This window comes from Balaenoptera acutorostrata, chromosome 1, assembly GCF_949987535.1.
Source record: "Balaenoptera acutorostrata chromosome 1, mBalAcu1.1, whole genome shotgun sequence".
NCBI classification, from domain to species: domain Eukaryota; kingdom Metazoa; phylum Chordata; class Mammalia; order Artiodactyla; family Balaenopteridae; genus Balaenoptera; species Balaenoptera acutorostrata.
The window spans coordinates 92,029,873-92,046,471 of record NC_080064.1 but is presented as its reverse complement, the minus strand read 5'-3'; the positions used below and the strand labels follow the sequence as shown (position 1 = coordinate 92,046,471).

Below are 16,599 nucleotides of genomic sequence, written 5' to 3'. Positions count from 1 at the left end.
CTTTATATATATATATATGTATGCTTTAAAAAGTATTATTTGTCACAGAAAGACAGGACAGTGAAAAAAGAAGACCAAAGAACTAGATACCAGGGTAGGTGAAAAAAAAGAGACAGAAAAAAAGATATTTCCATCCTGAGGCAGTATTTTTCCATTATTTATTTTAAAAGTCCTAGAAGACAGTCTTCTAGGGATTTCACAACCTTTATATTATGTGAATATTTATGTGAGGTGTATATGTTAGCATATATATGTGCATCATATCTGCCCATGATATGCACAAGTGTACAAAAATAACTCTACTTAGAAGAGAAAGCCCTTATAAAGAGAGGAGATCAAAAGAATAAGAGTCATCATCATTTTTCTGCTGATCACTATGTTTTCTTAATCTGCTGACTAAAGGATTTTTCAGATATGAAAGAAGTAAATGAACAGGAAAAGAATAAACCAAGAACATGTTGGTACAATTATTTCTAATTGATGTCTACTTACCAGTCATCATTGTTAAAGACAATGAATCCTCTGTTTCCTCTTCCAAAAGCTACTTGGTTGCTACCATTATCCCACCAGTTTGTTAAAGGTTGGCCATCAACTACATTACGGAACACAACCATGTTCCTAAACACAAAATAGCATAGGAAATGCCGATGAATATGTCAACAGTTTAAAACAAAATGTTAAGAAACTGTATTATTAGAGGATATCTCTAAATAAGTATTTCTACCTTATTTGACGCCATCGATGTTCACAGACCCAGTCATTGCCACAAGTAGTATCTGAATTAATAGTAACTTCTTTAATGACTCCATTATTATTTGGTGGCCCAATCCAATCATTAACATCCTCAATTAAGAAAACTATATTAATACATTTTAAAAGCTCACATTATTAACATTACATGTGTCCTTATTCAGTCCACCAAACCCAATCTGTCCCTTATGTGTCTCTGTAGTGTCTTCATTGAGAATCCAACTTGTTCCGTATTTTTACTGAATTTATCTTCCCCCTAACTTCCCATTCTCTAGTGCCATATTTCAAACAAGGCTATGATTCTCTTACACTCTCATTTTCTTTGCAAGGAATTGCAATGACTTCTTAATATCACTCTAGGTAGTTCAATGTCACTGAAATGGCAAGGCCTTTAGTGTCAGAAGCAGCAGGACTAAAAGATAGGTTCTATTAGTACTAGCTACAAAAACTTAGTTAATATACAAAACTTCGGTGCCTGATTTTCCTCTTCAGTAAAGTGAAGATATTACTTAGTGGCTATAAAAATTAAACGAGGTATGTAAAAATGCTTTCCACATGATAATTGCTAAATAAATATTAGTTTCTTTCATTCTTCTTTGTTAAATAAATGTACTAATCAAAGCATCACAATATCCCTTACTAAATTGACCAAATTTTTAATATTGTGGTTTCTGATTGGTACTTTCAAAGATAATCATAGGAAAAAACAGATTATGTCTAGGAAGGTTATAAAGGTCTGTCTTTAATCCTGTTGTATGATGAATAGTGGACAAAACTAAGAGTTGTTAGCATGCACAAGTCCTGGAGAAGTCTTGGAAATGTTATGGGAAAAGGGGAAATGGACATACGCCATGACTCTGGCCATCAGAAATAAGACCAGTTAGTGGTAATTACAAGAAGTTGGCTCAATATAAAGGGACATCTTCTAAATATTAAGGCTATCTAACAATAGAATGAGTTGCTGTACAAAGTAGTGGACTTCTCAATTTGAAAATAATCTACTAGAAACTAGATAAATACCTATCTGGTTTGCAGTGAAGAAAATTTTCTACTTCAGGTATGAAGTTGCTGTATGATGTTGCATTTGAAATCTTCAGTTTGAAAACTGTCCACTAACTTACCAAATATATTCTTTAATAATCTTATTTCTCAGTTTTTTTAAAATTATTACTCAGATTACTGTCTTTACCATACCGCCCAAATTTTTTTCATCTTCAACATTCCCAGCAGAGTCAGCAAATGTCTCTTCTTTAACACATATACTTTCTTTCCTGTTATACCATACTTTCCCTATTGAACCTAGGTCCAATTGGATCATCTCTTTGCTTCCCAAAAAACTTCTTTTAAAAGTATTTAACAAGTATGTATATTGCTCATACTGTAGTGCATGTACTGTTTTAATTTTTTTGAAGTGTTAATTTGTAATCATCATATCAACTCTATGAAATAGGTACTTATGAGAAATACATATTTTACTCACTGTATCTTATTTTTAAGTGTGTTTTGTTTTCTTTGGTGAGGGGCTACCTTTGTCATATTTTGAAATAGCTTACATACTCTTCGTCCATAGAGATCATTAATTTTAATTATTTTAATATCCACTGCATTGTTAAAAGAGTCCTGCATCAGGTCTACACTTAATAAATATTTGATACAAAATATACTGAATGTAATAGCATCATGTGAAATTAAAACAAAATTAACCTCTTTTTCTTGAGGAAAAGACGTTTTGGACAATACCAAAACTTACTTGTCCATTTTCAAAATGTCTTGGCCAACGGTAGCTTGACATTACTCGTGTAAATCCGTAGGGATGAGCGAGCATAAATCCAACTCCCATTTTGTACAGTCTATAACATTATAGAAGAAAATAATATTTTTAATATCAGTAAAATGTAGGTTTAAAAATGGGGAACTTTGTTTCTTACCTAGGGTCCCAGAATGTAAGAATAGATGCTCCCCCAGCTCCATGCCCTCGCTGATTGTCATGGTTATCAACAAAGACAAGTGCTCTGTCAGAAGGCATGAAACCCCAGCCTTCTCCCCAGTTCCTATTTAAAAAGAAAAAAAAAATCTTAAAAGCACCTATATGTATTCTTTTACAATAGCTTTAGAGTAACCTACATGTGTATTTCGTTCAGAATTGCACCCTCTAATGAAATTCTCTAATTAAGTGATTATTCTGTAGGGCTTTCAAAATATAAACTACATAGATATATTATCTACAAATTCATTTCATGCATGTATATATGTAGGAATTACTTGACTTATATTCATGTTACAGGTATAAGATTTTTGTTATAAAAGTTATTTTAGAAGTTTCACTAAATTATAATTTAGATGGACTGCAGAAGGTTCAACATTCTTATCATTTTATACACAATGGCAAACTGTTTTTAAATAAGGCTTCAATATTATATTGTTATAATATAAATATTTTAATATTTGAAATTAATTGATTAATATATGTAAATTCTACAGTACGGCCACATTGTAGGGACTTCATAAGGTACAGAATCATTTTAACAATAACCTGGCCTGCACAATTTATGTGCAAACATTAGTCAAATCTAGTAGAGACGTATAATACCAGGATTAAAATCTCTATGTGATGTTTTGGGTCTCTAAAATTACTTCCTCGTGATTGCCGTTCTAAATAATGATGATCATTTGGCGTTTGGGGAACTCTGACACTTGCTATTAGTAAATGAATCCTTGGATGTTGTCTAAATAAGAAGGCTTAAAGAGGAAAATTCATGTTGGGGTAATATCACAAATAAATCTGTGAAATACTTCAAAGGATCAATTGTATTTCACTTACTTTAAGTAAGACATCTTCTCTCCATTCCACTTGCGCAGAACTGTGCCTAGTTTTGCACCATATTTAAATTCTGTCACACGGCCATTTCCAAAGTACTCACTGCTTTTAATTGGCTCACCACCCAGATCAATTACCTAGTAGAAATCAAGAAGAAAATATCGTTTTAAATAAGAGCTGAAAAGAATTTTAACTAACGAGTTACTATTATATAGAAAATAACTTTATACTATTTATGTTATGTGAAATGCCCCAAATGCTTTTGCTTATGTTAAGATTCTTATTTTCCTTTGTTAAAATCTATGCTACAATATTAAAAGTAACATGACAAAGTAACCTGTTGTCCTGTGAGAATGCTGACCTAATTTAGTCTTGCACATAAATGATAAGAATAGCTCACACTTACAGAGCACTTAATATCCAGCTGGCAATATTTCTAAGTGCTTGCTAAATATTACCTCTTTAATTCTCCAAAGAAAACAAAGACATAACCATTATCATTATTCCTTTCGATAAATTTGAAAAAATTATTGCTCAGAGAGGTTAATCAATTTGCCTAAACAGACACAGCTAACAGCGCTATAGCCAAGAATTTAAGTCACATAGCCTGGCTCAAGACAACAACTATATTCTTATCTGTCTTCTATAATGGTCTCTGGGGAGATGATACATGACACAGAGATTTTTGGCAGCCTAAAAAAATTCTCGGCACTTGCATAAAAAAGCTCCTGTGATAGAGTCAGATGTGCTGTCTCTGAATCAAAAGAGTTTAAGGAACACTCCTCCGTATACATGAGTCAGCCACTAACCTACAGAAATTGCACTTTTAATGAAATCTGCCATTTACTTTCTGATGAATCTTTGTTTTATCTGCACATATATGTATTGATGTACCTCCTGGTAAATGAAAGGTTTACTTCCTGCAGGGAACCATCTTGTGTTTAGATTATGCAGTTTATCCAAAATTGCCTTCATGTCTCCAGGCCACATGTGCTTAGAAGCATCAATTCTGAACCCTGCTACACCAATGTCAATGAGACGGTTCAGATATTCAGCAATCGTGAAGCGCACATAATCTTTCTCCAGTGCAAGATCAAGAAGACCAACCAGACGACAATCTCGGACCTATTGAGGTAAAAAATGTTGTGACTGGTACATAAGCATCATCTTTGCCTGAGAATCCATTTGATTATTCATTCATTTATTCATTAATAGATATTTCTATAGTGCCTTCTTTGCATTGGTCTCTGGGGATACTGACATTCTAGTATGGACATACCTTTGAAACATTTTCTAGTATAAAAATGGAGAATGTAGGAAATACAGTGGATGAGCTTTTTCATTGTGAACAATTTAATTGGGAAAAATGTTTTAAATATTGATTTGAGATTCTTTGTTTGAACAGTCAGGCTTGGAATCCTGTTCTAAGGAATCTCAACTAATATTTAAAATGAGATCAATAAGCTACATGTGGATAATAAAAGGACAGCTCTTTTTGCTAATTACCTGAGAGGCATCATTATAGTTCTCAATGTCTCCACTTCCAGTTTTACATTTACCACCATTAAAATCCCAACCAGAGTATGGGACTGCTGGAAAATCCTCAGTTCCAGGGTTGAAGTAACTCCCACAAGTACTGCTCGTTCCTTCAGCCACACCATTTCCACACATATGATTAATTATAGCATCCACATAAATACGGACCTGAAAGGCAAAATTTCTATTTCAATGGGACCTAGAGAGAGGTAGAAATTTATAATAGTATTAATTTGAGTTTATAGCACATTAATAACACTCCAAAATATTTCTTTGTTATTTTATAACTTACCTTCCTAGAAGAGCAACAGTCAAATGTTAAAGGAAATCATTGTGAACTAAAGCCCTACATGCATTCTAGCCACTTGGTGGAATATTTACATATATGACAAATTAAGATAACCCAAAACTACCATAACTGTGAAAAAATGCAAAAGCCCTTTTTTTTTGGCGGGGAGGGGCAGGAGAAAAGAATCAGATTAGGCAGGAGAGATGATTGGTTTTTGCAATTTCCATGGGTCATCCTAGGAAATAAAAAGCCAGTCTCTACTATCTATTTAGGATCAGTAGGTATTGTCTCTTGTTATGCTCCTCATCAAAGAGAAAATAATTATTTACCATCAAAGAACCTATGGGAAGAAAGGCCCAGGACTTATGGGTGGAGACACAAGTCACATAAAAGTAACAGCCAATACTGTAACTGGAATTTCCAGTTCCTAACTGGAAAAGTGTTCCTCAGAAATGCATGTAGCCAGGAGGGTTAAAAGTTGGTATTTTGCTGTATGAGTAAGTTCGTGGCCTTAAACTTTTACTTACATCTTCTTTAGTGCATAAATAAATATTTACAAAAGCTGAACATAAGGTAACAATTACATTTTAATTTATGGCTAAAGCATGAAGTAAAATTTTAAAATATATGAAAATCGTTGTGCTTGAAAGGAACAGGAGGCAAGAGAGAGAAATCCTTTTTCTATATAATACTTTTAAAGGGAAATTTAATTCACTTACACCAACGTTGTTACATCTAGTCACCATGTCTTTGAATTCATCCTCATTTCCTGATCTTGTACATAACTTGTAGCTAACTGGTTGGTATCTTTCCCACCAAGGTCTTGAAGGGTTATTAATTACCGCATTTTCATTGGGTGGGGAAACCTACAAATAAAGCAACAGTAGTAAGTATCAAATTACAGCTTACTTTGTATCACTGAATATTCTAGAAACGACTCAAGAGTCTAAAATTGTTTCTGAATCTTTGTATTTGCAGCCACATTCCTTGACAACCATTAGAAAATATTAACTTCACATTGGAAATGTCCTGCTGAAAAAAAATATTGTATTAGAAATAAAACATGAAGTTGCCAACAATTTCAAATTTTTTTCTTCCTCAGAAAACTGTTTTACTTAGAGTACTTATTTGTGAAGTAAAATGTTGTCCCAGCTTCACAGACACAGAGCATAATACCATTTACTCTAAGCACAGCGAAGTCTGCAATTTATACTGTGAACAATACCCACCTGAACCCCTCCAAATCCTTTGGGAGCTAAGTATCGCTCACATTCAAGAGCAATATCAACCCAGCGCCACTCAAACAGATGGACAATAGATGTCCGTCCAGATTCGGTATTTGGGGCATACTGAGCCCAGCAGAATCCAATGGCTGAAAGCAATAGAAAGAACTTCATTTTGCTTTCAAGCTGTCAGTGTTCTTTCCAGCAACTATTTATATTCCTGTAAGAAGCATATTTTACAATGTAAATGTTAACATGAATAAACACTTAGAGCATAAACCATTTATTCATAATCTGAAAAGAACTATCGATAATAATGTTAAACAGGTGAAGAACAGCCATAAAATCTCCCAGGAATGACACCTAAATGACCTTTTAGAACAATGTTTTCCTTTTTTAGGGAATATTAACCATTTTTAAACATCTGGCATTTTATATATCTATATGTATATAAAAGGTCCGTAATCATGTATTATTTAACTAGGATTCGATCATATTTCTGAAGTCCTTCACTAAGAGAAGGAGATTAACAATTAGGGCCAACTGAATTCACAGTGAAAATTTTGCCTGAACTATCTATTGCAAACATTTGTAATGTTTCAATTTCAAAAAGAAACAGAATATTCAATTCAGTTCTGGTTTCACCTTCAAAGAAAATTTGTAGTTATTTCAATTTCTGGATTAAGATTTAAGAAACTATTTGGAAGATGGATGCACATGCATTGAGGCAACAGACCTTTCCCCTCCTCCCTCCCCCCTCCATCAAATCCTGTGCTTAATGCATTGGCTATAGCAGTAGAGTGTGGCTTTTTTCTTTCTCTCTCTCTCTTATTTCTTATAACCAAATATCTCTTCTACCTGATTAAACACTACATCAATAAATTTGCATCCATTTTCCTTCTTAATGTACATGAAATCCTGCTAGAGAGAATATAGTACAGGCGGGAAGAAGTCCATTCATTCAACAAGCATTAACTGAGTGCCTGCTTTTTGCTAAGCACATGGATGATACTCAGGATACAATGATGAAAAAGATGGAGAAGGTTTTGTTCTTGAGCAGCTTACATTCTAGTGGAAAACCAGAAAATACATGAGTTAATAATAATAATAATAATAAAACACTTCAAGATGGCAATAAGAACTAATATGAAATAACAGTGTAATGAAATAGAAAATGACTTCACCATCAGGGTATTTTAGACTGAATAGTCTGGGAAGGTATCTTCAAGAAAGTGATTTTCAACTAGAATTTGGAGGTTTAGAAGGAGCTAGTGATTTGAAGATCAGAGAAAGAGAAATCTAGATAGAACAAAGTGCAATAGTAAAAGCCCAAGGCAGGAAAAAGCTTAGAATACTCAAGTCTCTCTCTCTCTCTCTCTCTCTCTCTCTCTCTCACACACACACACACACACACACACACACACAGTCAGCACAGCTAAACAGTGTGTGATAAAAGGGAGAGTCAAGTAAAACTGTATTCCTGTAAGAAGCATATTTTACAAAGTAAATGTTAACATGAATACATACTTAGAGCACAAACTGTTTATTTGTAATCTGAAAAGAACTATCAATAAAAATGTTAAACAGGTGAAGAACATCCATAAAATCTCCCAGCAATACCATCTAAGTGACCTTTTATAACAATGTTTTCCTTATTGAGGGAATATTAACCTTTTTAAACATCTGGCATTATACATATCTACAAAGTCTGTAATCGTGTTATTTAACTAGGATTAGATCTTTTTTTTAAGTCCTTCACTAATAGAAGGAAAATAACAATTAGGGCCAACTGATTTCACAGTCAAAATATTGTCTTGGCATTATTAAACAAAAAAATAAAAAATAAAAAAAAATAATGCAACTACATTTTCTAGTAAAGAACTGGTAAGAATAAAATGAAATCAAAGAAAAGAGCTTCAATATACTAAACCTGTACACGAAAAAAAAAATATATTGTCTTAACTGTCTAGTGCAAGCATTTGTAATGTCTCGATTTCAAACAGAAACGGAATATTCAATTCAGTTCTGGTTTCAGTCCCAACCAAAGTTTTTAGTTATTTAAGTTTCTGCCTTAAGAAATTAAGAAATTTCAATATGAGGACTTCCCTGCTGGCACAGTGGTTAAGAATCCGCCTGCCAATGCAGAAGACACGGGTTCGAGTCCTGGTCTGTGAAGATCCCACATGCCGCGGAGCAACTAAGCCCATGAGCCACAACTACTGAGCCTGTGCGGTAGAGCCCGTGAGCTACAACTACTGAGTCCACGTGCCACAACTGCTGAAGCCCGTGCGCCTAGACCCCGTGCTCCGCAACCAGAGAAGCCAGTGCAATGAGATGCCCATGCACATCAAGGAAGAGTAGCCCCCGCTCGCAACAACTAGAGAAAGCTCACGCACAGCAACAAAGACCCAACGCAGCCAAACATGAATAAATGAATAAATAAATAGATAGATAGATAGATAAATAAAGAGTAGCTCCCGTTCGCCGTAACTAGAGAAAGCCCAGGTGCAGCAACGAAGACTCAATGCAGCCAAAAATGAATAAATAAATAAGTAAACAAATAAATAAATAAAATTTAAAAATGAAAAAATAAAAAAAGAAATTTCAGTATGACATTTTATTCTGAGCTGAGTAGATATTAATAAAACGTACAACCATAGAATATTAGCTACATCAAGACATTAAGTTTAGAGAAGGTAATTCTGTGGCTTCTATTCCATTAGGACATAATCACAGGACCCAAATCTGACCAGACATAAGATCTTTAGACTCATTCAGTCCACCACAGAACATCTGAGCAAACCCCTCAGTGACGGTGTTGTACCAGAACATCTTTCCTGATGTCCTGGATGTTTTGGAAACTGTGGGTTTTACCATCAAAAGCAGTGTCACTGTGAAAGACTTTGAGTTCAGATATGATACTGTAAGGTCTTAAGTGCTAATGATCACAGTACTGAGATAAGGCATATTTCAAAATATAAGCACTGATGCATTTAAGTTGTATTGCTAATCTTGTAAGTACATTAGGGTAACTAAGCGAAGCAACAAGTCTATTCTCAGTAGAATGATTTATAGGTAGGTTGGGCAGGAGGTTTGCAGCAGGATTAGGTGCCAAAGTGAGTCCGGAGTGATAATTCCAGATAATCAGAAAAGGAAACAAAAAATACATCTGATGATTGAAATAATTCTAATAGCGCTCTAATTTCTAACAGTGAATGATGGAACCATTGGGAATTCTAAAGTGTTTCTGCTTTTCTGTCTGGCTACAGGGTATGCTCCATTCTATTTAAGTGTTGAGCTTCTCTGATCTTAATTTACAGTGATATATTTGTTTGCTGCTTTTCTAAGAATAAGAGGAGATAATGGAGTGGTATCGTAGAATTCAGACTGTAAATTTAATGTCCATAAAAATCCATGAGCGCAGTGTATCCAGTCAGAAATGTTTTGTGGAGGGATTCTCAACATGGTCAGAAGCTGTAATAATGATACAATTCAACCAATAAAAAAGGACTGAGAGAGACAAGACCTCTCTCTTTCCCAAGAAATCAGGAAATCTTGACGAAAGAACTCATAAAGAAATAAAGGCAAAACCTGATCAAACGGTTAAGGGAAAGGAGGAAGGAGTCTGTCTCTCAGTTGGATTGTGGTCAAATTCCCACAGACTGATTGCTAAAGTATGCAGAAGGAACAAATGCATATACACTGAAATTCTTTGTGATACATTTGAATTAAAAGGCAACACTGATTTGAGACTTATGCAACATAGTGTTGCAGTAAAGAGATTCTTCCCAAACAGAAAAAGACTTTGGCACTAAAGAGCTCTAATAGCAGCTTTGGCGTGGAAGTGTGGCCTCAACAGCATGGTCTTTGCACAAGGAGAATTTGCATCAGCAGGGAAGGGGCTGGTGGTCTATATTAGTCAAAAGACAGTTTCACATGGTAGCTTAGCAGGCATCAAGGAAGCCACAATATAAAGGAGGAAGATGGATGGTGCCACACGGCTCAGGAGAATACAATCATGTCTGAGATACGGCATCACATCTTCCAGATAGAGAATCTGGAAGACTTTGAGGGCAAGCTGTCAATGCCACAGCAAATGGGTGGAGTCAGAGTTTGAGACATACAATGAAACATGTGAATCTTCAGACACATCTTCACTGAGACCAGAGAGTTGATATGAAACCTAACTGAGGAAACAACGTTATTGGCTAAAGAACCCCTTTTATTCAGCAAATCTGCACTTTCAGGAGAAATAACAAATGAATTAAGTATCAGTCCAGGATATAGTGAAACATTAAGATGACATGGAGTACATGACCCTTGAAATGAGGGGTCATGTGTGTGCTAGCAAAGTGATATGACAAGTGAGTCCAGAAAAAGAGAATTTTGGAGAGAGACTGCAGAGCAAAAAGAAGCATAGGTTTTAGAATGAATGCTTTGGATTTCAAGTGACAAAAACAATCAAGAACAATTTGTTAGCTTTGTCACTGGGAAGTTAAGGGATACAGATGGCTTGGGACTGGAATTAAAAGCTCAAAGAAACCTCAAGACATTTTCTGTCTCCATCTCTTGGCTCTGCTTTCCAGTGTCTTGGCTTCATTCTCAGGCAGGCTTTTCCCACACAGTGGCAAAACTGGTCAAACGCAGTGTCAAGCTTACTTCCCAGCAGACTGGCAAACTCAGAGAAAAAAGTAAGCACTTCTTTCCCAACAGTGTAAGCCAAAGACTCAAGACTGACTCTTAATTGGTCTGGCTCAGCGTATAAACCCACCCCTGAACCAAACATTGCGACAAGGGAATGGAATGTCCTGACTGTTCCAGCATAGATCACATGCCTACCCCTGCAGGTGAGAAATAAGGCTAACTGTGCCTTAACAGAATGGGTGAAACATGGTCTCTGTGTAGTTTCTTACCAGGAAACCTAGGTACTGTTACCACTAAAGGAGGAGGGGATGCTTGACAGGGATGAACAATAAATACTCATCACATGCACATGTTGGAATCTTCTGGTTCATGTGGATAATATCCTGGAAGGAATTATCACTAAAAGTTATTGCTAACTATAATAATTAACTATGAAAGGAAACTACATAATCTTAGAATTATGGTAGTGGAAAGTGTGCATGTACTTGTAAATATGTTGTCTAATAAGTACATTGTGGATTTAGTATACCCTATTTGTCTTGAAGTGTCCATGATAAATGTTATTTGTTTTTTGTCTGTACTTGCCTTTGATAATTTTGGTCTGGATTATTATTCCAAATTCTGTAGTTTGTCAATGCTAAAAAAATATACATGCATGTCTTTTGCCATATGGCTTTGCAATTCTTCCTATTAAAGTATACAGAGTATATCTGCTTATTCAAATGGCATTACTTCTTACTCAAAGCCACTAATAGAGCTCTTAGGCTTGTCCATGTGTCTTGCTTTAATCAATGGAATATTTTCACACTGGGGCAAGCAAAGGCTTTAAATGTTCTTTCATGACAAGACTTGGTCCCTGTATTTCTGCTTTGCATCATGAAAAGAACATACCTTGAGTGGCCACTGACTGAAGAAAATGGATCAGACATGACTTTAACTCACAGCCTGAAGTCAAGCTCAGGTAAACGACATCATGAAGCAGAGCTGTCTCAAACAAACTGCAGACCTCAGAGCAGGAAAATTCAGCATTTGTTGTTTTAAGCTCCCAAGATTTTGAGTTTCTTGATTATGTAGCATTATTGCAGCTGAAAATTATTCAGCTTTTCACACTCCCTGTGAGTTACATTCCACTTATTTTCAACATAATATATTGTATAAAAATGCTGCTGTTATAAATAGTAAGAACATTTTGACATATTACAGATTATTTCATAATATTCTTTCGAACACTGTAACTTTTAAAGGTCTCAAAAACATTTTCCACAGAAGGTATTGAACTTAAAAATCAAAAATATAGCATTTACAAAATTTCTTCCTGTACTTAAGTTTAAAAGCAACATATCATGCCCCTATAGATGCTTTCAAGTGCTCCTGGACAAGGAGGGAGGAGGTGAGGGCAGGCAATCCAGCTCCCAAACATCCCACCGCAATTCCAAAGAGAGGAGCCTCATTACTAGAGTTTTATACATTGATTTTCCACAGGAGGTTTTAATTTTAAAAGGGGCAGGGGGAGGGGATTGTCCTGATAAGTTAAAAAACACGTTTGTAACCTATGTGACTACACGGTCATCCTACCTAGAAAATTACAAATTTTCTCCTTACTCCTAAAAGTAATTTGTTTCTGTATACCCAAATTACATCCACATATAAATAGCTAAAAAATAGTCAATAATTATGCTAAATGATGCATCATAGAGGCAATATCCCTTTCCTACACAACCTAAATAATCACATTATAAAAAGTAAGTGTTCTTGGGGGCTTCCCTGGTGGCGCAGCAGTTGAGAATCTGCCTGCCAATGCAGTGGACACGGGTTCGAGCCCTGGTCTGGGAAGATCCCACATGCCGCGGAGCAACTGGGCCCGTGAGCCACAACTACTGAGCCTGCGCGTCTGGAGCTTGTGCTCCGCAACAAAGAGAGGCCGCGACAGTGAGAGGCCCGCGCACCGCGATGAAGAGTGGCCCCCGCTTGCCGCAACTGCAGAAAGCCCTCGCACAGAAACGAAGACCCAACACAGCCAAAAATAAATATAAATAAAATAAAAATTAAGAGCTTTGAGATATAATTTTTTAAAAAAGTGTTCTTCTTATCACTCCTTTAGCCATGCCTTTACCAGAATATGTCCCATGTTAAACGTCGCCAATTGAAAAGATCTTAGCTCCTTGTTAAGTGTACCCTTGAGAGAGGAAATGAAACATTCTCTCATTTGCACTCATAAGAGTACATCTGTGGAATATGTATGTTACTGCTAAATAGAAAACAAACATACTTCCACGCAGCTTTTCAGCCGATGTGTAAGTAGATTATGGCAGATTCTGACACTCGGAGCATTCTTTACCCTCTAGTGGAAAGCGACGTGGTAGTCAGTGACTGACATTTGGCGGTTGGAAGACTGCTCAGAGTCTACCTACATATCCTCCCTGTTAGATATTCCTACCACTGCAGTCACACCTCTGAGTAAAGACATTATCTCCAGGAGATTTTTTAAAATAATCATTAAAATTTCATTCAGTTAATATAAACTATCAATATATTAAGCCATTAACACCTACTAAGTTTTTGAGGCAGTAAGAAGGGATACATTTTATTTTCTTTGAGGACTCATTTCCTCTTTTCTTTTGATAGCTTACTAAGAAGATTGACTCCACAGGTCTGAGTGAGCTCAATGGAAGAACAGGGAATACCAGAGGCTGGACTCAGAAGCCATATTTTCTAACAAAGCCACTTATTGGCTGCTCCCTCCCATATTTATATTGCATTGGGGAAGTGGGGGTCTCTGTCTGCTGAGCACTTTCTGTAGTCACCCAGTCCAGATGTACCAGTCAAAGCATCACTCTTTGTGGATTAATGAAACTGTGAAGCATTATATGTGTTGTGTTTGTAACATTCCCCAGTAAACCCTCTTTTACGTTTACTGTAATGAAGTTAGTATGTCCTTCGAGAGACAAACATGTTACTGGTTGAGATGAGTTAACAAAAAGAAAAAAAGTTTTAAAGGAAGAAATTGTGAGAGTAAAATTGTGGGATGCTATTCTTGTGAGTTTTCCATGACCAAATGTTGCATAAGGGTAGGAAGGCTCCAAAAGGGGGAGAAAAATCAAAGACAATCATGGGGCATGGATAGGAATTCCAGAGCAAATGAACTGTTAGAGAGAGCTCTGAATATTTATTACTGTGTCACTAGCAAGGAATAGTGAAAATATATAGAAAGAAACTATAATTGAGGTTATTTTTTCATATTCTTTTTCTTCTTTAAAACTCTTGACTTTAACACAACATACTTATTGTCCCTTCAAAACACCAAAAAGTATGAAGGAGATTATTTTTCTCTACTCATCTTCTTTTTCTATTTTGAGGAATAGCTACATGTACCGAACACTCTGGCGTCTCTCTGCCACTTCACTCACTAGAGGAAGTGGGTAAAGTCTTTTTGATGAGTTTGGAAGGAAATATTGCACACATGCAGCCCGGCTCCTTCTCTTTCTCTTGGCGGTTGATAAAGGTATTCTGCTTTTTTCTTCTAGAGAGGCTCTGCCCCGTCCAGGGCAGCCCTGCTCCAGTTCAGGCTCTTGAGTGTAAATGTCGATCTAATTCTTAGGTTCACTATTAAGAATGCCGCTCATCCGCTGATAAAAACTAGTCTCTTACATTATTAGCTTTTAAATAAAGGTAATCGTTTTGATTTGTATCTTCCTTACACTTTTGTTTGCTTTTTCAGTAAGTTTCACCCCAGGACCTGGGAATATGGACTCTTATGTAGCGACACCTCTAAGCCTGCACACTGAAAATGTTTCCATATAGTACCTCTAAAATTAAACCTCTATAACATGAAACTGTATTTACACAAAATATTTTTTTACTCAGAAAAATTTCTGTATAGATATTAGTCCTTTTTATTTTTCTTCCCTTTGTTGGTTTTTTTTAACAACAAAAAAAAATGGATACCAATTTCTTAATTTGGTATCTTTAGACTATAAAGCAGAAAATCCTTTATACCAAATAATGCCTTTCCTTCTCAAATGAAAAAAATTTAAGTTTATTCTCATTGGAGGAGCGTTTTGCTGGATGTAAGTCTCTATTCTAATTTTTTTTAATGTATTAGTACTCATTTTGGTACAGGAAAACATTTCGTAGCTAAACTTTCATCTTCTACAAAGCCAGTAATATTACTAAAACCATCCGTTTCTGGCAGATTGAGGGGCTTTGTAAAATGTTATAGTATGCTTGAGGTGTCACTGGACTGACAGTTAAATCAAGGGATAGTTCTATTATTTCCATCCCCAGTGATATAAAAATAGTAAGCAGGAAGTAGGTTGTCATTCAAAATCAGTGATTTCAACACATGACAGTAGTAGCCTGGAGTGACGATTGACAGATGTAGGTTTACACAAATCTGAAAGGATTCAAAGATTGGCAGACCTATGTGCAAGTGGACTACAAGTGTTGAATTCAGTTTCATTTAAACTACACAGCTCGGGGCTAGTAGGAGGAGTGAAGCAGACCACAAAATTAATGTAACCTAAAACTTAAGAAACTAATTCTGTATACTATCAGTTTAAGGAATGATAGTTCCTAGAATTTCCCCACAGAAATATATAAAGGTCTTGCATAGAAAGTGATCTTCTACATAGTCAGAAATGCCACTGCTGGTATCGATATATCAAACCTATTAGGAAAGCCTTGACAGGAAATGTGTTTTTCTGATATTAGTCTCTTTCTACCTATCCAACCTATTTTCCCCTTGTATCCCAGAAATCTCCCTCTCCAGCCTCACTAATCAACTAATCTATTTAGTACCACCACACAGTCTCTTTCATTCCTCTGTGCCTCTGTCACTACTTTTCTTCTTGGAATACTCCTCCCTCTTTTCTCCTCCTTACAAATCCTCATCTATATATCAAGCCCTTCCCTTTCCACAAAGCTTTCTCAACCATTTCAGAACAGGCATCATTTTCCTCCTTTGAAGTCAAACAATCTACTACCCATACTTCATTACGCACACTGTTACAATATTTTCCTCTATTTTTATTAATGTATCACATAGTTCTCTTTTGCTCTCACAACTAGACTCCTACTTAAACATGGGTAACATGTTTCAAAGTACCTAAAAGAGTCCTATGCACTTAATAAACATATGTTGGATTGATTGATATGCACTTTCATTGTAAGCTACAGAATTTACTTAATCTTTGCTTGCGGCCCTACAGCACATGGAAGATAATATACAAAGCTAAGGCTGACGTTTCTGATAGAGGCATTCCTACAGATCCTATGACCTAGAACTGAATTAGAAGTACTAAACTCAAGACAGAGAGGTTTTCTGTCAACTGACTTTTACA

The 16,599-nt window shown here is 35.8% G+C and overlaps 2 protein-coding genes across 6 annotated transcripts in view; both read right to left on the bottom strand.

Moving 5' to 3' along the window:
• Positions 1-16,599, bottom strand: part of LOC103020647 (amylase alpha 2A (pancreatic)) — a 29,073-nt gene that overhangs the window by 1,079 nt on the left and 11,395 nt on the right. For 2 of the 3 annotated variants that reach the window (XM_007169501.3, XM_007169502.3), the window contains 9 exons: positions 6,623-6,836; positions 6,113-6,259; positions 5,075-5,272; positions 4,463-4,693; positions 3,572-3,705; positions 2,679-2,801; positions 2,501-2,600; positions 725-843; positions 493-618 (listed from right to left, as the gene is read on the bottom strand). In XM_007169501.3, coding sequence (XP_007169563.2) covers positions 493-618; positions 725-843; positions 2,501-2,600; positions 2,679-2,801; positions 3,572-3,705; positions 4,463-4,693; positions 5,075-5,272; positions 6,113-6,259; positions 6,623-6,790 — 1,346 coding nt within the window. In that variant the 5' untranslated portion in view covers positions 6,791-6,836. Of the gene's footprint in view, positions 1-492; positions 619-724; positions 844-2,500; positions 2,601-2,678; positions 2,802-3,571; positions 3,706-4,462; positions 4,694-5,074; positions 5,273-6,112; positions 6,260-6,622; positions 6,837-7,474; positions 7,583-16,599 lie in introns of those variants that run through there. The other variant, XM_007169499.3, reaches the window with a different exon arrangement.
• RNPC3 (RNA binding region (RNP1, RRM) containing 3) overlaps positions 6,703-16,599 on the bottom strand; it is a 70,349-nt gene continuing 60,452 nt past the window's right edge. For 2 of the 3 annotated variants that reach the window (XR_009009186.1, XR_009009185.1), the window contains exon 17: positions 6,703-6,765. The gene's annotated coding sequence lies outside the window, so the exon portion shown is untranslated. Of the gene's footprint in view, positions 6,766-6,817; positions 6,837-16,599 lie in introns of those variants that run through there. The other variant, XR_009009184.1, reaches the window with a different exon arrangement.